We start from the raw sequence: 22,786 nt of genomic DNA, 5'->3' as shown, positions 1-22,786 counted from the left end.
CTCAGACCTCCTGGAAGGGAGTGGCAGCCAGGCCGGATCTACCACGGGGCGCACGGCGGGGCCACACTCTCCCTGGGCTGCTCCCAGATGGCGATCGAGGGCCGCGGGCCTAGGAAAGTCACGGGAGTCACCCGTCAAGCAAGCTTCGCTCAGAGAGTCGCCATCAGCCCGAGGATGTCGGATGCCATCGTTCCTTCCCCGCCTCTCCTTCCACAAGTGCAGTCTGAAGCTTCTCTAACCCCAGCAGATGATCTCTTGCGCGTCTAATCTCCTCGGGCATCTGCTTCTTGGGTGACGCAGGTGATCCCAGAAGGAGTCCAAGAAAGATCACTGCTCTGTGGATGTGCTCGCCTGCCATTTGGGTGCCCCTTCCGCGTGCCAACACCGTGGGGTTTCAGCACTGGTGCGATCGTGACCCAACGGGCGGGGACGACTCCATCCTTGATGGAACGTAGGGCCTGGAGCACAGGCCGCTGGCACAGGTGGTGGCCTACTCGAGGGATATTTCCCTGGCTTTACCCCTCAGGGGAAATGCCGTGGTGGGAGGCAATGCCTTCAACAGTACAACGACTCGGGCATTTGAAGGATATTGGGGAACACGTCTTATGAAGACAGGGGAGTGGGTTGGTCATCACCGGGTTGTATTAACGCTGCACAGAAGGACGGTGTGCATCTGAGGGTGGTGGACAGACAGCCAGGGGCTGAGGGAACCCGAGGGCCTCATCAGTATCGTGTCTCTTGTGGGGGAAAAGCAAACCACGGAGGGGAGTATTCTGAACTCCATTCTTAGAGTTGCACAACTCCGGAGACATCTCAATAATAAAGCAGGATTGGTAGCTCCAGAATAATCTGCCCTCATCTTTTCTCTGAGAGTATCTATTGCTCACGGAATGTTGTAGGGTGTCCCCTCGTCCCCTTCACCTCAGATGCTTAGTGAGTCCACTACGCCCACTACACCATTTTGCTGGCTTGTGCAGTGCCGTCCTTGGAATCCTACAGTTACCCACATTCAAATCCTCACCCCAAATAGGTCAGTTGGGTAAAAGCCATGTCTCTGGATGGGAAAACATGGGAACCCGGAATATGGGATGAAGACATCTGGTGGATACCCCCAAGGTCGGCTCTACAGATCCCCTCGCCGCTGCCCAGCACCAAAAGCTTGCGGAAGTGCCCCCCACCTCCACAGAAGAATGAGCATTTCCCTCTCTGTGGGGAGATACTGGGAAGCTTCTCTTGCACAAGGCAATGGACGTCCCCCTAAGGCCACGCTCCCACCTCCTCTCCTGGCGTCCAGGCCAACAGAAAGCCTCAAATCCAGCAGAACTCAGCTTTGGCCACGCTGGGGCTGAAAGGGAAGGAAAGTTATACCCCCAGAAGGAATGGCAAAAATTACCCTGCACAGGGGCGCCCGGGGGGGATCAGGGGTTGATCACCTGCCTTCAGCCCAGGGCGTGACCCCAGGGTCCTGGGATCGAGTCCTGCGTCGGGCTCCCCCAGGGATCCTGCTTCTCCCTCTGCCTGGGCTCTGCCTCTCTCTGGGGCTCTCATGAATAAATAAAGAAAATATTAAAAAAAAAAAAACTACCAGTAAACAGGAGCAGAAGCGGGAGGAGAACCCCTGGGGTCGGACTGTGTGAGCACTGCTTCCAGGGGCCAGTGTGAGGATGGGGAGGGCAGAGGGCACCTCGGAGGCCTTGGCAGCCTGGCGCCCCGGCGCCCTGGCACAGGTCCCTAAGGAAGGGGCCAACTCACGGCGGTGGCTGCATGCTCTCCGCTGCTGTAGCACATCATGCAAAGGGTAGCGGCCCAAACACCCCAACTCTCAGGGGGTACGGCCGCGGAGAGCCGAAGCACAGAGGGGAGCTTGCAGGGAGGAACCAAGGCCTCGGCACCGCCGCCTTCCCTCTAGGGACCAGGGGGACACCGTTGCCTTGGCTTGGCCAGGTTCCAGAGGGCTTGCACCCCCTGCGTGGGCCTCCGAGCCTCGGGAGCCTCGCAGGACTTCCATCTAGCAGGGACCCCTGGGCCCACCCTGAGGACCCCCTCTCCCCAGCCTTGGCCTTAAACTCGGGCCCTCAGCCTCAGCTGGGACTCCCCTTTGCCAAGGAAGATAACTGTGGGCAGGTTCCAGGGACCAGGACACCGACGTCCTTGGGGGTGGGGAGGGCATCATCCAGATGACCTTTTTTTTTTTTTTGACCTATAAGGTGACATGAGTGCAAGGCGTACAATCTAATGACTTGGCGCAAGTGTATATTGTGAAATCATCACCGCGGTAGGTCTCGTTACCATCCATCACCTTGTGTCATTATAATCTTTTCTCGCGATGGGAACTTTTGCGATCCAATGTCTTAGCAACTTTCGAATACACAAAACAATATTACTAACCAGAGTCGCTCTGCTGTACTTGGGACCCCCTAGACCTCGTCCGTCTTATACCTGGAGTGAGGTCTGTCGTTCAAGCACATTCCCTCACGCCCACCACGCCCACCCTCCACCTCTGGCCACCGCCCATCTGTTCTCCGTGTCCGTGAGTTCCTTTTTAGATTCCATATGTGAATGAGATCCGACGGGATTTGTCTTTCTCTGTCTGGCTTATTTCACTTACGGGTAAAGCCTTCAAGGTCCATCTACATTGTTGCAAACAGCAGGGTTTCCTGCTTTTCTTTGTGTTTGGGTTGCATAATATGCCATCACATGTAATAGGTGACTTTTTAAAATATTTATTTATTTATTTATATTTATTTATTTATTTGAGATTAAGAGAGAGAGAGAGTCAGAGAGTGAGCCCAGTGGAAGGGGCAGAGGGAGGGGAAGAAAGAAATTCAGGACAGAACACAATACACATGCATCACTCATGGGATACAACTTCCTTTCCGTGATGTGCCATCATCGTATGTCTGACCCACGTGAAGTCTGGATTTCCTCCTGTCTCCTTGAACTTCTTAAATTCACCTCCTTTTTACTCCACCATTTAGAGAAGTGGCAGGGTCTTTTAAAAGGGGGGTGGATCCCTGGGTGGCTCAGTGGTTTGGCACCTGCCTTCAACCCAGGGCGTGATCCTTGGGTCCCGGGATCGAGTCCCATGTCGGGCTCCCTGCGTGGAGCCTGCTTCTCTCTCTGCCTCTCTCTCTCTCTCTGTGTGTGTGTCTCTCATGAATAAATAAGTAAAATCTTTTAAAAAATAAAAAATTAAAAAAATAAAGAAGTGGCAGGGGGATCTAGAATATTTCCTGCAACGTGGGTGAGACACACAGGTTTACCTGCCTGTAAACCCTGCTTTCCAGGCTAAGAAACCCAAGCCTCCTGCAGGCTCGGTGTGTGTTGCACAAATGCCGCATTCCCCGGAGGCACCGCCTCTCTCCAGACACCCTGCAAAACAAGGCCAGCTCTGGAAGGAGACCACTGAGTTCACGAAGAGGGCCACAGGGAATCTGTCGCAGGCGGGCCGCACCGTCTAACGTGCAGAAGCAGATCGCTTGCTCTTCTCCAAGAGGAGCCTTTGAAGCGTCTCTATCCCAGGGACAGGCCAACTGAAAAATGGGAGTTCTTGGGACCACCCCTCACCTGGCCTAGCAGTAGACCTGGCCTTCAGCCATGTGGAAAGTGCAGTGGCCTGTCAGGAAGCTGTGGTGCAGCTGGGGGCAGTCGAAGCTGAGTCAGGCAGGCCTGGCCTCCCATTGCAGCACTGCCGCTCATGATGTGCACTGCAAAAGTCCCCTCAGCCCTCCGCAACTTCCTCTGCAAAACAATCACAGGCTGTAATGAGGCTAAACCAGCTCACCTATGCCAGGCCCCTACCCCTGTGTCTAGCGCGTGAGAGCCCCATAGCTGAAATACTTTAAAATAAATCAGTCATTTTTCACTAAGTTTAGGGGACGTTGAATTAGAAATAGATTTCTTGCCATCAGGGAATCTAAAAACCTCTACTATGCTAGTGTGTTGTGAGTCAGTGAAAAGGGGACTAGTACATAGTAGTTCTCATCCCTGGGAATAGTGGTTTGGAGAAAAATATAGTAGACGCTTGGCAAACATCACTTGCCTTTTGCTTCTCCTTCCCAGGCTTATTTACCTCCTAAAACCAATGTCCTTAAGATTACAAGGACATCAGAAGTGTACAAAAGGAGTTTGGGGGGGGTTAAAGATGTTATTTATTTGTTGAGAGAGAGAGAGAGAGAGAGCACAAGCAGGGGGAGAGGGAGAAGGAGAAGCAAACTCCATGCAGAGCACAGAGCCCAACACGGGGCTCGACCCCAGGACCCTGAGATCATGACCTGAGCCAAAGGCAGATGCTTCACCGACTGAGACACCCAGCGCCCCCCCCCCCAAGGGATTGGAGTTTTTAATCTTCAATTAATCACTTAAAATCGTTTTTAAACATTGTTTTAAACAATCCCACCTGTATTGACAACCTACTGACAATCGATTGTACTGGATTCACAGTGCTCTAAGCTTCTCCGAAGGACTCCCCTAGTAAAATACTGCGACATCCGCGCAGCCCAGTCCTGAGACTAAACCATGTGGTCTCCAGTGAAAAAGCAAAGACTTCCTCTCAGGTGGCCCCTCGGCGCCCTGCAGGCCTGGCATGGTTTCCCGGCCGCTGCGACAGGTGGCGCTGCAGATTCAGCGTAGGGAAAATCCCCGCGTCCAGGTGGATTCATTCCAGCTGTGAAGGACCCGTCTGTTCCTTTCCCCCTGTCACCTCTGATGTCCCGTCAACCCAGAGCAACTTGTCTATTTTGCTGGAGGGACAAGACGGTGAAGCACCCAGAATGGTCTCTGTCCCCCCACCCCCCTCCCAGCCAAACTCTACCTGTGGATCTAATCCCCCTGCAAAGGGGGGATATGGGGCACCTGGTGGCTCAGTGGTTGAGCATCTGCCTTCGGCCCAGGGCATGACCCCGGGGTCCTGGGATCGAGTCCCTCATTGGGCTCCCTGCATGGAGCCTGCTTCTCCCTCTGCCTGGGTCTCTGCCTCCATCTGTGTGTCTCATGAATAAATAAGATCAAAAACGAAAGAAAGGAAGAAAGAGTAAGAAGAGGTGGGCCTGTAGAGCTCCAGAGGGCAGGAAGGGCAGAGGCAGGGCCGTCAGTCAGCCGTTGGCCCCCCGCGTTGGCCAGAGCCAGTGAACCAGAGCACAGCTCTCCATCTTCCCACATGCTCCTCCGGCCGCTCCCGTGTGGCTCCTAGTCGACGGCGATGCCCCCATGAAGTCCACACGGTTCTGAGACTTGGAAGGTCAAGCCCTTGACAAGAATCAGAGGTGGTGACAAACATATCCCAGACTCACTAGACGCTTTATGATGGTACCAGGCCAGGGACCCAGGCCTTCTGCCTCCCGAGGGATACCGAGCCTCTACTGCTGGGAGTCGGATTATCTAAGCAGAAGGCCTGAGGACAGGCCCAGACGAGGGAGCACTAAGGGTCCGGCTGCGGTCAGGGGCAGGGGAGGCACAAGTTCAGTCCAGAACTGCCCGTGAGGGGCTGTGCTGTTAGCACACGTCGCCCAGCAGGCCGGCCTTACCTTGGAGAAGCAAGGCCTGCTCTGTGGGCCCAGAACGGCCCAGGCCTCTGGATGCTCCTGCCCCGAGCCCACCACCTCCACCTGCCCAGGCACCTTACCCCTTGGCTTTGAAGGCAGTCGGGTTCCAATCTTGAGCTCAATGGCCAGTCCCTTCATTAATATTGTTTTCTTAGGAATCTTGTACGGGTTTTGTATGTTTTTTTTTTTTCCCTATGGTTTTTCAGCTTTGAATTTGTTGCTCTAAAGTGCTTGCAGAAGGGGTGACCAGGTGGCCCAGTTGGTGAAGCGTCTGCCATGGCCCAGGTCATGATCGCAGGGTCCTGGGATCAAGTCCTGCATCGGGCTCCCTGCTTCTCACTCTGCCCCTCCACCCACTTGTGCTTACTTTCTCTCTCTCTCTCTCTCTCTCTCTCTCTCTCTCAAATAAATAAATAGAATATTTGACAATTAAAAAAATAAAGTGCTTTGGGAAGTTGAGTATGAAGCACATAAACTACATCCTGCTACTTCTCAAAACCACTGACGATGCAGAATGAGCATCTCTAGTGGGCTCGGGGGCACTTGGAGATGAAATCCAGCCAGAGTTTTAAACTATCATGCACCCAAAGTGGTGCTATCAGCCTCCGGCTCATTCCTGGCTTCTACGTGGCAAGTGCAGCTCTTCAAGGCACTGCGATTCTCCCGTCACCCTGAAATCTCAGCCCTTCTCAACCTCCTCCTTCTCTCAGCCCATGCTCACAGTCCTGCTCACCCCCGTCTGTTCTGCATCCACTCCTTTTACAAATGTCGGTGCAGGATGTCAGACAAATGGGAGAGACCAAAAGTATAATAACATAAGGGACCACCATGTATCCACCATTGACCTCTAGCAAGTCGTTGTGTTTTCCCATTATTACTGCAGGTGTTTCTATTTTTTATTTTAAAATAAACTTTAATTTTTTAATTTTTATTTTAACTCCTGTGTAGTCAACATATAGTGTCATATTCACCTCAATAATGTTACATTAGTGTACAATAGTGATTCGGCAAGTCTGTGCATTACTCAGTGCTCAGTATGACAAGTGAACTCATAACCCCCTTCACTTACTTCCCCCATCTCTCCACCCACCTCCTCTCTGTACCCATCAGCTTGTTCTCTATAGATAAGAGCCTGGTTTTTGTCTCTTCTTCTCTTCATTTGTTTAAGTTCCACATTCAAGTGAAATAATATTTGTCTTTCTCTGACTGACTTATTTCACTTAGCATTATACCCTCTAGATATATCCATGTTGTTGCAAACGACAATCATATTCCTATGATTGAATAATATCCCATTGTATATGTACCCCACATCTTCTTTATCCATCCATCTATTTTTTTTTATCCATCCATCTATTAATGGACACTTGGGTTGCTTCCAGATCTTGGCTTTTGTAAATAATCCTGCTTATAAGCCTAAGGGTGCGTGTATCCCCTTGATTTAGTGTTCTTGTCTTCTTTGGATAAATAGTCAGTAGTGCGATTGTTGGATCCTAGTAGCTGATTGTAGCTCTATTTTTAACTTTCTGAGGACCCTCCATACTGTTCTCCAGAGTGGCTGCACCAGTTTGCAGTGCACAAACAGTGCACAAGGGTTCCTTTTCCTCTACATCCTTGCCAGTACCCGTTGTTTCTTGTGTCGTTGAATTTAGCCACTTTGACAGATGTGAGGTGATTGTGATTTTGATTTGCATTTCCCTGAAGGTAAGTGATGATGAACCTCTTTTCATGTGCCCACTGGCCATCTGTATGTCTTGTTTGGAGAAATGTCTATTCGTGTCTTCTGCCCATTTATAATTGGATTATTCATTTTCGGAATGTTGAGTATAAGTTCTTTATACTTAAGTTCTTTATAAGTTCTTTATATATTTTGGATACTAACTCTCTATCTCATACGTCATTTGCAGTATCTCTCTCATTCCATTGGTTGCCTTTCAGTTTTGTTGATCATTTTCTTCGTTGTGCAGAAGCTTTTTATTTTGATGAAGTCCCAATAGTTTATTTTTTTTATTACCCTTGCCCCAAGAGACATATGTAGGAAAAATCACTAAGGCCAATGTCAGAGAAGTCACTACCTGTGTCTCTTCTAGGATTTTTATGATTTTAGGTCTTTCATGCATTTCAAATTTATTTTGTGTGATGTAAAAAAAGTGGTTCTGTTTCATTCTTTTGCATGGTGCTGTCTAGTTTTCCTAACACCATTTGTTGAAAACACTATCCTCTCCCCGATGCATATTTTTTCCTGGTTTGTCAAAGATTAGATGACCATATAATTGTGGGTTAATTTCTGGGCTTTCTATTCAGTTCCATCCATTTATGTGTCCATTTTTGTGCCAGTATCATACTGTTTTGATTACTATAGATTTGTACTATACCTTGAAGTTTGGAAGCCTTCAGCCTAGCTTTTCTTTTTCAAGATTGCTTTGACATTCAGGGTCTTCTGTTGTTCATACAAATTTTAGGATTGTTTGTTCTTGTTCTGTGAAAGATGCTGTGGGTATTTTGATAGAGATTGCATTAAACGGGCAGGTTGCTTTGAGTAGTAGAGACATTTTAACAATATTTGTTCTTCCAATCCATGAGTATGGAATGTCTTTCCGTTTGTTTGTGTTGTCTTCAATGTCTTTCATCGGTGTTTTGTAGTTTTCAGAGTACAGGTCTTTCATCACCACTTTGGTTAGGTTTATTCTTAGGGATCTGATTATATATGGTGCGATTGTAAATGGGACTGTTTTCTTAACTTCTCTTTCTGCTGCTTTCATTATTGATGTACAGAAATGTAACACATTGACAATAAGCTCTTTGACATTAGTCTTGACAATGATTATTTAGTCCTGACACCAAAAGCATAAGGTACAAAAGTAAAAACAAATATATGGGACTAAATCAAACAGCTTCTAGACTGCAAAATAAGCCATCAAGAAAATGAAAAGGCAACCTCCAGAATGGGAGAAAATATTTACAAACCATGTATCCGATAAAGGGTTAATATCCAATATATATAGACACTCATATAACTCATCATCAACAACAAAAACAATTTAATTTAAAAATGGGTAGAGGAACTGAGTAGACATTTTTCCAAAGAAGACATACAGATGGCCAAGAGATACATGAAAAGATACTCACCATCACTAATTACCAAGGAAATGCAAATCAAAACCACAACAAAGGGGCATCTGGGTGGCTCAGTCATTTGGGCGTCTGCCTTTGGCTCAGGTCATGATCTTAGGATCCTGAGATTGAGTCCCATGTCAGGCTCCCAGCTCATCAGGAAGTCTGCTTCTTACTCTCCCTCTACCTCTCCTTCCCACATATACTCTCTCTCTCTCTCTCTCAAGTAAATAAATAAAATCTACACACACACATACACGCACAAGATATCATCTCACACCAGTCAGAATGGCTACCATCAAAAAAACAATAGATAATGTGGTAACAAAGATGTACAGAAGAGGGAACCTGTGTGCACTGTTGGTAGGAATACAAACCGGTACAGCCACTGTGGATACTAGTATGAGGGGATCCTCAAAAAATTAAAAATAGAACTACCATATGGTCCTGCAATCATACTTCTGAGTATATGTCCAAAAGAAATGAAAACATGATATCACAAAGATAAGTGCACTCTCATGTTCATTGTGACATTACTCACAATAACTAAGATATGGAAAAAAACCCAAATGTCCATCAATGGATGAAGGGATAAATAAGATGTGGTATAAATATACAATGAAATATTATTCAACCACGAAAAAGAAGGAAATCCTGCCATTGGCGACAAGGATGGACTTGGAGAGCATTGCTCCAAGTGAAATAAGTCAGACACAGAAAGATAAATACACATAGTATCACTTATACATGGAATCTTAAAAAGAAAAAAAACACAGAAACAGACTATAGGATGGTAGTTACAAGTTATAAACAAAGTCTGTGGATCTAATGAATAACATGGTGATGATAGTTGATAGTACTGTGTTGCAGGGTTGAAATCTGCTCAGAGTATAATGTAAGTATCTTCATGAAAAAAGAGAAAAAGATATACAAGTGTGAGGTGATGGGTGTGTAAATGTACTCAACAGTGGGAATTCTTTCAAAATATACAGACATTATAAAAGTATTTGTCAATTATACCTCAATAAAGCTGAAAAAAGAAAATCACTATTTTTTAATCCCTAAAGAAATGATGAGTCTAATTAACAGTCATTTTGGCTGTGAAAACCAAAGATCAAAGGTTGACAGGAACTTTTCTAATGAATGCATCAGGTTGATGACCCCTGAATGTCAGGTCAATCTTAACTGAAATGAGGCAACCAGTCATTATGTATTTCCTGTTTTATGAAATAGAAAACAAAGGACAGAGTATTCTTGCCAAAAGAAAAAAAACATTAACCTGAATCTAATCAAGTGTTTAGAGCTAATGTTTCCAAGAAACGGTAAGGGTAGAAGAATAAATAAAACCCCATCCTGAAGAAGCAAAGGTCGTAGGTAGGAAAATCTATCAGATACCATGGTTTCTTAAACAGATATCCATCCTGGAAAGGGGCGTGATTTAAGGAGAACTGTTACATATTAAGTGTAACTAAGAGGTTAATAAACCAGGGGCACGAGGGCAGCTCAGTCAGTTAAATGGCATGATCCCGGGGTCCTAGGATCCAGCACCACAGCTAGCGCCCTGCTCAGCGGGGGGTCCCTTCTCCTTCTCCCTCTTCCTTTGCCCCTCCTCTCCCACAGCTCTTTCTCTCTCATATGTAAATAAAATCTTTTTTTTAAAGAGGTTAATAAACCAAATGCTATGTACAGAATTTGTTTGGACCCTGATTCAGGATTCAACAAACTCATGGTGAAAAGGTACTTTTTAGACAATCAGGAACATGGATTGAGTATTAGATGAAATTAAGAGGTTATGGTCAATTTTGTTAGATATGAGAGTGAACTTCTGGTTACATAGAAGAAAAAACATTTCCATGTGTCAGAGAAATATGCTAAAAGTTTTATAAGAGAAATAGTCCAGCTCGACCCCACCTCCACCCCATAGAATGTAAAGGAAGAGATGACACACAATTGGCAAGCTGTTTATACTTTCTGAAGCTGAATGACAAAATATACAGCAATTATTGTACTATCCTGCATATTTGTAAGTTTCACATTTTTCATAATAATTTTCTAAGGTCTCAAGAAGTTCAATGACAGTCTAAGCTTGGAATCACAAAGGCATTTTCATGATATCCCTACCATGGTGGAGACACAGGATGGATGATACCTATAGGAGAAGATTATCAGACTCCTCTGGGTGGGCTTCACGGCACCCAACCAGGAGGAAACAGCATATTTCCCACAAGACCCCCATAAATTTTATGCAAAAAATAGACATTGAGATATACTTAGTTAATTCAAAGAAAATAACAACCCTCCCAAAATGAGAAGATTTCTCTTCGATAACCTTTAAAGCCTTCTCTTACTTGCAAAAGCATTTCTTGAACTAGAAAATATTCATTTACGTAAACATTAATTATTCATAGAGAGAAAAAACTCACTGCTACTACCTCTTGCAATACCTCTCTAATACACGGAAGCAAGCATCTCCAGTCTTGATTTAAAACTGGCACTGCCAAATTCCTAAAGTATATTAGGAATTCTATCTTTGCCTCCATGTAAGCAGCAAGATAGACTCCATACTGACATGTACTTCATTTGCTGCAGAGCTTATAAGACTTGCATAATACACTGGAGAGGGGGAAAAAACCAATTTAGTTCAATAAGAACAGAGAATAAACATGCATAATTACATTTGTTGTCCTGATTCTGTCATCTTATAGATATATATAATAGATATTCATAGTCTCACCCACAACCCATAAAAGATCAATTCCCAAAATTATGGAATGTTTATTCTCCATAAAATTTTAATTAGAGCTACATCATTGCTGATTCATTTGGCTTTTTATGATATGTAAATTAGTTTTAGGATTTACAATAGTCCTTAACAGTGATAGATGACACTCATAGGCAACCAAAGACAGATGAGACCACTTGCCATAAAATGACCATGTTGTCCAAAAGAGTAAAGAACAGACGTAATTACTGTGTCGTCTAAACTGGATGGCACCCAAGAATCTCTTTTGGTGGGTGTCTATGGGGATGGAAACTAATCCGTTGGCCAGTGTATTATTACCCAGGACTGCCATAACAAATGCCACACATTGGGTGGTTTAAACAACAGTAATCTGTTGGCTCTCTGTTCTGAAGGCTAGAAGCCCAAGACCAATGAATAAATAGGTTCGTTTGTTCTGAGGGCTGTGAGGGAGAATCTGCTCCGTGCCTCTTAACTTGATTCTGGTGGTTTACTTGCAGTCTTTGGGATTCCTTGGCTCGTAGGTCTCTGCTTTCCTGCTCACATTGCGTTATCCTTGTGTGCATCTCTTTACACAGCATTTTTTAAATAAAGATACAAGTCATATTGGGTTAGAGACCTACTCTATTCTACTATGACCTCACCTTAGCTAATTACATTTGCAGTGAATGACCTCGTCTCCAAATAAGGTCCCATTTGACATACTAGGGGTTAGGACTTCAACACACTGTTTTAGGGGACATGATTCATCCCATAATAGCCAGAGAGTCAAAAAATAGAAGGAGGTCACCATACTACTTTCCCCAGGTCAGTTAGTAAAGATCTGCTCTCTGATTTTACATGAATATGTTGATATTTGTCCTAGACACAGTAGAAGAAAGTGTCTCAACCACAGCTTTTGTTTGTAGAGACTACAATCAGTATAGTAGTTAGAATAAAGGCTTCTGCTGTTCTAACAATGACCGTGAATAGCAAAAGGTGAGATGGGTGTTTTATTTCCCCCTCACTTAATCATCTGAAATGAAGCAGTCAAGGAATGATTTGACTATCAGGGACTGGCAAGGACCCAGGCACCTTTTATAGGATGGCCATCCTTGACATGGAGCTTCCATCTCTGGGCTCGAGATGGCTGTTCCGGCTCTGGGGGCCATGTCTGTTACCCAGCTACTAGGAAGGGAGCTGGACAGGGGAGTGTATGGCTCTCCGTTCTGACGGCACAGGTGGGAAAATAGAATGTATCATGTATCTCATCCCCCTGAAGAGAACTTAATTAGTCAGATGGTTATTCCAGCTGCCAGATCCAGTGCTGGGGTACACTCAGGCTGAGAAATGGAGCCCCAGGGGGAAACTCTCACTAGGGAGGGGAGAGTAGATAAGGAATAGCCACTAACTCCCTCTGCCACATCCCACCAACCCCGCAGGGAACCACACTTTCTCTTGCATATGCCTTCTACATCCTTCAGAAATTGCTCACTCTTAAGTATTAAAGGTTTACCTCAATCCTTTAACCATTTTAATACTTCTACAACCTTTATAAACTGACCTTCTTAGAGTTCTCTCTTCCTATTCTCTGAATTCTCCTAATTGTTCTTCTTAGTGATAGTATTTTCTGGTCCTCCTTCTCCTCTCCTTTACTGAAAAATATGTGTTGCCCACAAGACTGCCATCCAGGCTCTTTCCACCTCTTTGTTCTCCTTCTTGCAAGTCATCAACTTCCTTGATTCCTGCTATTGGGTTGAAACAGATGCTTCTAATATCTGTTTTGCCCTACTTTCTCTGCAAAAGTTGAGCTCCCCATATCTCACTGTGCACTGGACTTTGCTGCCTGGACACTTTGTCAAGTCTCAGATGTCCAAACCTAGCTTTGCCTTTACCCTTCTGCAATCCTCTTTCTTTTACTCCAGTTCTTGTTGTAACTTAACAACAACTTAACATCACCCAAGTGACGTTTTAGGGTTTTAATTTTTTTTAAACTGTCTTTCTCCCCCTCCCCATCCTGTTAATGAGTAAGGCATGACCATTTTAACCATAGAGTTTCATACATTGAAAGAGTTGTGATCCATTCCTGAAGCTGCTTCTGGTTCTGGTTCGGACTTCCATTGTCTCTCAGTCTAGACAACCCTCAGAACCTCACTTGCCATGCATCCCAACTCTTCCTACACTAACATAAGAGATACCAAAAGATCAGGAAAAGTATAGTATCTTCAGGGCAAATGATGGATTTAGTTCACAATGGATAATTTTTTTATTTCCTACCCTTTTCCAGATATTTATATGCGTCATCTTACATAATACTCAGTGACAGCTAAGTTAATTAACAGCTAAATAAATAAATTAAGCATATTCCATACATCAGATACTCTGCCAACAACTCTACCTTATTCTAATCTCAGAAACTAAAAATTTAATTATGCTTGTATTGTTCTCATCGATACATTAAGAAATTAAGATGCATTACATGAAGAAACTGGGACTTTAAGAAACTGAGTACATTACTGAGATTTGAACCAACTTGTCTCCAGAATTTGCTTCCAATCAGTTTCCAGTGAGCTTTCTCTCTTAACCATTAAATTCTACAACCCCATATCAACCATAGAAGGGCATTATTGTTACACCATTTTATAAACCAGGGATGTTCAGTGACTCTCCCAAGGTCACAGATATAATCCAATCCAAGTTGACCAGACTTCAAAACCTAGGTTCTTTCTTTCACATTATACAACTTCTCACGTATGTCCCATGGTTAAAAGCTACCCCTTTGTCCCCTAAGACATTTTGTATCTGTGGACTTGAGGCTAAGAGAAACTGTGAAAGAGTGGCAATGGGTCAGCACAACACCATCCATAGTTTCAGAAACACATTCAAAGTACTTACTCTCCTCACTGTGGTGGCACCAACTTTATAAAATCATACATGCTAGTTTATTGAAATTCCACTTAGGAGTGTGTGGGCCCATGTTGGACTTTTTTCCAAAGTTATAATGGCTGGGAGGTTAAGTTCTTATGTTCATTTAGCTTACCCTGCTCTTGTATTGAATAAGGATGCTCCAATAGAACAGGGAATGTATCCATGTCAATCTTTCCTGGGAGTGGAGATCCAGAGAGTGGGGTGGTAGGTTTGTTTTCTTCTGCTAGTGTTAAGCCAATATCCCAGGTTTCTGGATTGCTCATTATCCTAAAACACAGCCAGAAAAAAAATCAATACGGGCTTGGTCTCTGATAACTTGAAATTATGTACACCAAAGTATTCTGAAGTTTATGTGGCTGGGTCAGTTTTTTAGTATTATTAATAAGCACTTACAAGATGTAGGCTGGAACACTGAACTCCATCTAAAGGGAGAGACTGGTCTTTATTGGCTATACTCACCCACTTAGTAGGCATAAAAAAGGTGAAAGAAAAATCAAGAATTGGAAACATGAGATGGACAGAAGCAAAAGAAGTATCAATAAATCCAATTCCAAGAAACGGTTACAGCCTATGAAGACAGAATGGTGATATCCAATGTCACTGGAGACTGGGAACCAAAATCCATTTCCTTAGTTATAAAATATGTGTCTTATTAGTTTAGCAAAGGGAAAATACATTCAAGCCCATTCATGCCATAATTGAAGGTTCTTAAGGGGGAAAATGCTACCATGACTATAACACCAAATTGCTATTTATGAAGATGAAGCTCAGTGCTACATCTCTGACCATACCTCCCTGTACTATAACTACAGCCTTGGTAAACTATTTGATATTCCCCTTACCTGAAAAAGGTAGTCATCCTGCACCAATGCATGTAAACACACACACACACACACACACACACACACACACACACCATTATCTTTCTTTTTTAAAAAAAAGATTTTATTTATTTATTCATGAGAGTCAAGAGAGAGGCAGAGACACAGGCACAGGGAGAAGCAGGCTCCATGCAGGGAGCCCGACGTGGGACTCGATCCCTGGTCTCCAGGGTCACGTCCTATGCTGAAGGCAGCACTAAACAACTGGGCCACCAGGGCTGCCCCACCATTACCTTTCTTCTACTTAATATCCTTTGGGTCTCAGCTTAGATGTTATTTTCTCCAGGAAACCTCCTGTAATATCCCCAAGACCATATAAGGTGCCATATCTAACCGCCTGGCAGCAGTATGGGTCACTCTGTCCAGAATCACCTGTGTACCTGTCTGCTTCTCCTAGTAAAACTCTAAGTTCCTTGATGGCAAGAACTTGCTCTGTCTTGATCATGACTGTGCCCTTAGGGGGTAGCACAATGCCCAGAGAAAATATAGGTGCTGCATATAAATTTGCTGAATGAATGCATAGGTTTTGCAGTGTAGAGAGCAAGCCCTGTCGCCATCAAGGTTCCAAGATGTGTTCTTTCCTAAAACAGATTTGGTAAGATGGAAAAAGTGCTAATTATTTCAAAAAGCTATTAAGTAGGATATGCATTTCATGTTGCTTGCCATCATGGTAACTGGGAGGGCTGCTCACAAAGAGTCTGCTGACACGCTCACAGAGCAGCTACCTGCACCATCTCTTTTTCCTTGCTGATCAGAACTTTCCTCCCCCTCTAGGGGCAGAAAATGCCAAATATTCTCTTTCTCAGATTCCCTTGAAGCTATGTGACCCAACTGTAGACATGATGCAAGGGGAAATTCTACTTGGGATCCTACTACATATCTTTTACCTTCCAAAAAAGGGATTCTGGGAACTCTCCTCTTCCTTCTTGCTGCTGGAAGACATGAGGCGGCTCTCTCTAGACTGAGGCAACAAGCTTGAGAATTAAAGTTAGTACGTTAAGAAAAAAAGCCAGTGACGTCGTGGAATGGTTGTAGGAAACCAGACTTGGTCACCTTAAGACTAATGGCTATGTGCGACTGTCAATGTCTCTAGTGTTTGGACCCCTGCTTATCAGGAATATTTTGTTACTTGCAGCTGAACACATTCCAACTAGTCATGTAAGGAACACGCAAACTTTCCTCTGTGGCATCATATAAGACATGATATTCCACAAGCCAGTGCAAACCAGCATGTGTGATAGGGATACCCAGGAGACAAAAATCATTATTTGAAGAATTAAAGACATGAGAGGGTCATCTAATGATGAAATCTTTTGGCTAAAGATGAAATCCATGTGCTCACATTAGAAGAGGACAGTGTGTTTGCCTACACTGGAGGAGAAGCATGAGAGGGTAAATCAGAGAAGGATACTCACAAGCACATTCATTCTTGGCATCTATAATCAGACCTGGCTCATGAAATAATTTTATGAATTATTACCTGCCTCGGAAACTCTCAGTTACCCTATTAATAAAAAATGTTCAAACATATGTATTTTTGCAGGAATAAATCTTCAGAGGGCAAGAAGGACCTGATGAAGTGGATCCCTTGTGTTCGGGTGGCCACTTACAGATGCCATTCATATCACTTTTCAGCCTGACCTACATGTAATCCAGTATCATTCATTCCATCTCTTCAAAAGCAAAACAAGCATTCATTCATCCATATCACTTCTCAGTAGAACATCCATTCCCGATTGTACTCACTAATTTATTAAATATTATATTTTGTATTAGCAATTTTACATAATACTCATTGAAAAAATACAGAGGGATCGTTCAGTACTTTCTGACGAAGTCACAGCATCCTTAAAACCAGAGTGGACAGAGGACAACAAACAGAACACCAGACACTTTGACATGAAACACAAGACCTTCTGCAGAAGTGTCCTCCCACCAACCAAACTCCTTGCCCCCATATCCTCCTGCAATTTCAGTAGCTTTCTCCACATGGTTTGGCTCCAATGAGCCACTCCCAGCAGCAGCCCCAAACACAGCTTGGATCTAGGTTTGTATATTAACAGGTCAGATCTGCCTCCCTCTGGTGTTCCTTAAAGCATGAGTGGCTAGCTATGGTTTCTATCATGCAGGATCTGGCCTTATTGTCATACAAACTGCAGATATGCAACTGCATGGGTTGGAAGAGATAGCAGCGAGGGGGCACACATGCTTCTGTGGGTGATTTGGGGCCAGGAGTACCGGTGGGTAGAGAGCTGGTGCAGAAGGATAGCACCAAGGCAATGCTTTGTCTGGCTTGGCACAGTTGCAAGTAAACAACAGGGAATCACAGGCCCACTGAAGAACATCAGTGGGGGGCATGGAGGTAGTGAAAAATAATTCAAAAACTCTTTTGAATCATGCAAAATACTTTTTAAAGTCTTATCATCAGTTCTAATAGAATTTAAGGCCAACTACTTTCAGAATTCTCTCCTCTTCTGAAGCCTCTGAATTGTTAGACTAAACACTGTGTCCTTAGGAAAAATGATCACTACTCTTTGGAATCCTGCTTAGCTAATTCTCCAGCAGTTAACGCCCCAGAACCAGAACCCTGGTCCATCAAAAAGTGTTCCAGGTCCGTTCCAATGTGATAAAGCATGTTCAGTCACACATAAATGAGTGCTGGTATTGTTGTGCTCAGTATCATTACCGTTTTCAAGACTTCAAGTTTGTTTTTGAAATAAAGGTTGATTTTTTTTCCCTCAAATGCTAATGCTTTTATATACATACAAGAAAAGCATGACTTGGTTTTTGGAAATTTACTTGGTAGCCTAGGAGCTAGCTCCTCATTAACTTGGATCATTTTAAATGGAATCGGTACTTCTGGGCAATCAATGTTCGACTGCCGTATCTCATTCTTCCAGACATTGGGCAGGGTAGGTCATAAGGCCCCCAAATAACTATGAAAACAACTTTTTCCAAAGTATCTGGAGCCTCTTTCCCCCCATATGGGAGCACCCGACACAGATTATATATGTGAGCTAGAACTTGAAGATTACTGCCTTTTAAATGCCTTCTAGAGTTTATATACTGAACTGAGTATACTGAATTTATATACTGAATTTTCTCCTTCAGAATAGTCCCCTTTTGATTCTTACACGTTCATCCCAAATATGATCACGGTAATTATCAAGGCCAGGTGCTAGCACGATGCTGGGTACACAGGTCTGGATAAATATTCTGTGATTGAACGAGTCCACAAGTAAGTGACCGATAAAAGAACAGATAAGTGAATTTAGAGTTTGCTCTTTGAGGATCCCCTTCCAATCCAGTAACATTTCATTTTAATATCTACACTAATGGCAAAGCTTGTGTTTTGGGAGTGAATGCAATCATTGAAAATAGTCAAAATCACTCAGAACCAGTCTTGGGAATAGGAAACACAATTCGGAGGGTTAAGGGCACTTAGGGAAACACAAGACTTGATCAAAATATTAAAAGTCTGACTTTCTTGTAATTGGCCTCCGAAGGCAATGTCAGCAGTAATTTACCAGCGTGAACGGCTCTGGATCACGCACGTAGCCTCCACGGTGGTTGCTTCTCAATACAGAGAAGCTGGCATATTAATTTCCACAGTCATTTTCTCTAATTGGGCTGATACGTTAATGGTCAATGTGTATATAATATATTTTTAAGTGATGCAGCAGGGGAAGGTCCCGTAGCCTTCATTAATCTTAAATCCATGAAACTTCATTGCTCCCATCGGCAAAATAAAGAAGCGAAGTACACAATCTCTAAACTTTCCCAGCACTAACATTCAATAACTCTATAAATAAATAGTTTTACCATTGTTCACACACCTTCAACCACTCTCACTCACTTTTCAGAGGCTTCATATTGAGGGGAAATGTTCCTTCAAACAACAGCAAGGCCTGGAGGGAACTCATGCATTAGGTTCTAGAAGCACCAGGTGTAAAGCTGCTAGTGCCAGATGAATGGGACACACACACACACACACACACACACACCTTTCTGTCCCATTTGCAGTCAACTATCTGTCCCCAAACAGGGACAATCATAGAGGTCACCGTCATCATTTACATTCATATGAAATCATTTTTATAAATTATAGAGTATAGCTGCTCTTTAAATGAATTATCAATTTGTCATTAAGTAGTTACTACTTCAAAGGCAGAGGAAGTGCTTTCAAATGGAAGTGTGACCGCTGGCTTGAGAAAGTCTTGCTTCCGATTGTGTCCGAAGTATCTTATTCTGTAGATTCCAGGCTGGGCAGTATCTGGAATATGCCATTGTATCGTTGCATTGCTGTGACCCAGCAATCCCTTGTACCAATAGAAACTGTTGGGAGGAAAGAGACAAACCAATCAGATTTTACTCTTAAATACGTGTGATTAGAAGAATGTATGATTATTCACCATATGAATATTCAGGGAGTCCCCACCATAAGCAAGGCGCTATCCTCGATAGCGAGAATACAGCAATGAACAAAACAGGGACAGGAACTTATTTTCTAGAAGAGACCCTTTAAGAAATAGCCATTTGAAAAAAGAAAGAAGAAGAAGAAGAAGAAGAAGAAGAAGAAGAAGAAGAAGAAGAAGAAGAAGAAGAAGAAATAGCCATTTGTAGAAATAGTTTCACTCGTTCTATCTTTCTAACTACCCAGACACTATCCATTCCGGGAAGCCTCCCTCACCTGATACTCAGAATACAGGATGTCCCCTGCTCTGCTAGAGCATTCCTTCCACCCTTATCATCCTCTGTGTCAACTGACAGCTCTATTCCCATCAAGATTCATTTGTTAAAAATATATACTTAATGAGTGCATGTGCCAGACTCTAATTCTAGAGGTGTGAGGATACAGTGCTGAGCAAGACAGACATGGCCCAAAGCTTATGCTCTCCCCCCCACCACCACAAGGACAGGGGGGAAAGAAAGGCAATAAACAGGTAAATCAGCAAGTGATCTTAAAAGTGCAAAGTGAAATGAACAAAGTAAGGCAGAGGTATCTCTAAGGAGGTGCTGTTCACCCTGAACCCACACATGCCCAGAGGAAAGACATTCCAGGAAAGAGGAACAGAGATGCAAAGTGGCTCCAGCAGGAAAACCCGTGGTGTAGCGGAGGAACAGAATGCAGGCTGGTAGGATCAGGGCCTAGTGCCCAGTGGCACAGTGGTTGAGCTTACAGAAACAGATGGAGTCAGGTCACGTGGGTCCTTGCAGACCGCCACCAAGGAGGTCAGATACTCTGCTGGGGAAGTAAGATACGACTGGCTAACTGACTGATGTCCCCACTTGTGTAGAGAGTGACTGCTCTGGGCAGAGACAGTGTTCTCAACATGCTGTGTTTTTCAATGATGGGCCCAGTGATCTCATGACAGAGGTGACAATGCTGCTGCTGGTGAACCAGACTGAGGTCTATCCATGTCCTCGGTGTTTACTGCTATTCTGATTTGGGGCTTAAAAAAAAAAATCATCCCTCTTTTTAAATTATCTGTAGAATCTTATTTTAATAATAAATATATATTTATTATTTGTTTAAAAATGACCTATGCCTATTTTAATAATAAATATATATTTATTATTTGTTTAAAAATGACCTATGCCTATTTTAATAATAAATATATATTTATTATTTGTTTAAAAATGACCTATGCCTATTTTAATAATAAATATATGTTTATTATTTGTTTAAAAATGACCTATGCCCTAGAGTCCTAAAGATTAGAGGAAAATGTACACCCTTATTTATGTGTGACTATCAAAGGGGCCACAGCATTGTCAAACTTTGATTTTCAGTTAACCACAGGAAGCAAACCAACACACAACCCATCACGTAGTTGAAGATGATCTGAATTAGAGACAAATTGCCAAAAATTTTGCCCATTTGTCATGGAGTGTGAAATATATAAACTTGGCAACAGAAAGTTTTTCTTATTTCGGACACATTTTCAAAACTTTAAAATCTGTATTCAGCTCAGGTACTTGGTAACAAAAGGCACAGAGATATGCCTCTCTGAGGGATCTCCATTGGTAAATTCCTGCCTTCCTTCCTTGAGTCAGGAAGAGATAGCGCTCCAGCCATCTTTCAGTGACTCCAGTGAAGAATCATTGACCCCCTATACACATTCAGTGCACTTTGCGTATAGACTCGTGTTTTTCCCAGAAAGAATGTCAGGCTCTGTAGAGTCATAGCAACACCTTCACCCCAGTGTGCCTTTCAGCCAGTTTGCAGGAAGACTGACTAGCCAGCCTTTAGAGGTAATGTCTGTGGCTGTGGAAAAAAAACAAACAACTAACAGATGTTTACAAAAATGGAGGCTTAACCTCATTAGCACCTAATCTTCCAGAAGCACACACCACACTGTTCTGCAGAAAAACAGAATCAAAATGAAGTCTAATAAATCAACCAAATATGGCCAGAAGGCTCTTGGGAATTTGATATCATTAATATCATGCATTGAGCCAGGCTTCCCATTTGTCTTCCCTGCATTACTAACCAACTGTTGTCAAGGCTTGAAAGACAAAACATCCAACAGACATGCTCACCGAGTCTCCCAGGAGGCGTCATTATGCACTATCTGCCATGTTGCTGATGTGGCCTCGTATTTCTCGACAGTGAGGAAGGTCCGATGGGTCTGAAATGCAATTAATATAACTGATGAGACCCCTTGCACAGTCCTAGAAGGAACTTGTCTGTAAATACATCCCTTGTGGACTGCAGGCTAACCTGCCAATGTCTTGTGTGACAATGTATTAGAATTTCATCCAAATTCCTAGGCACTTCTCTTTACATTCTGGCAATGTCTTCAGAATGTTAACTTATCTAGGCACACCATGACCTTTTTTTATTTTTATTTTTTTTTTAGAAAACTAATGATCATAATTTTAGAGCTGATAGCAAATTTTGCAAATGAGGGCAGAGAAGAGATAGAATAAAATTTGAGGTTTTTAAAAAGGCAGAAGTCAAACCTTTTAATGACATGTTTATTGATCTATATTCCAAGACTTTCTCTAGTCACCTCAAGACTTAGGAGAGAAAACGGGAGAGTTTCTTCATCTTTCCTTCCCTGGGTAAATGAATTATTAGTAAATATACCTCCCAAGTGAAAGAATTGACAAGGATGCGTAAATCTTCCCTGTCCTGGGGTGCTAAAAGCAATCCCTATATATTGTCATAATGGATTCCTAGAAAGCACATCAAAAACAGGTTTTATTTTTCCAATTGGAAAATTGCTATAATAATTCAGTTGAGACCAAGAATTACATGTCAAATAAACCACAGATTTGAATAATATAACAAATTAAAAGACACGGAGGTCATAAATCTCAATTTCCCTCAGAAATCTTTGGACTGTGGGCCCTTAAAGGCAAGATTTGTGTCTAATTCACTTTTATCCATTACAGCCCTTTATACCTGTCACTTAGAGGTGTTCAAATAAAACTTTGCTGTAGATCACTTACTTCCAGTGGGCCATGGGATTATTTAAAACTCTAACTACTCAACTGATAGGTTATATTCAATAAAGCTTTCATTATGATGGTGACTTGTAAAGAGAACAGTTTCTGGCCACTCAGGGTAGAATGACACTGGGGAGGTTATATAT

General features: G+C 43.2%; 1 protein-coding gene across 1 annotated transcript in view; it reads right to left on the bottom strand.

The window, feature by feature from the left end:
- Positions 1-16,914: 16,914 nt before the first annotated feature.
- The window catches only part of ASAH2 (N-acylsphingosine amidohydrolase 2), a 71,597-nt gene continuing 65,725 nt past the window's right edge, over positions 16,915-22,786 (bottom strand). The window contains exons 20-21 of the mRNA XM_055322983.1: positions 21,729-21,817; positions 16,915-19,520 (exon numbers count right to left, since the gene is read on the bottom strand). Of these exons, the coding sequence (XP_055178958.1) occupies positions 19,331-19,520; positions 21,729-21,817 (279 nt within the window). The 3' untranslated portion in view covers positions 16,915-19,330. The remainder of the gene's footprint in view (positions 19,521-21,728; positions 21,818-22,786) is intronic.

This window comes from Nyctereutes procyonoides, unplaced genomic scaffold (assembly GCF_905146905.1).
Source record: "Nyctereutes procyonoides isolate TBG_1078 unplaced genomic scaffold, NYPRO_anot_genome, whole genome shotgun sequence".
In the NCBI taxonomy this organism is placed as follows: domain Eukaryota; kingdom Metazoa; phylum Chordata; class Mammalia; order Carnivora; family Canidae; genus Nyctereutes; species Nyctereutes procyonoides.
This window is presented reverse-complemented; position numbering and strand designations above follow the sequence as displayed.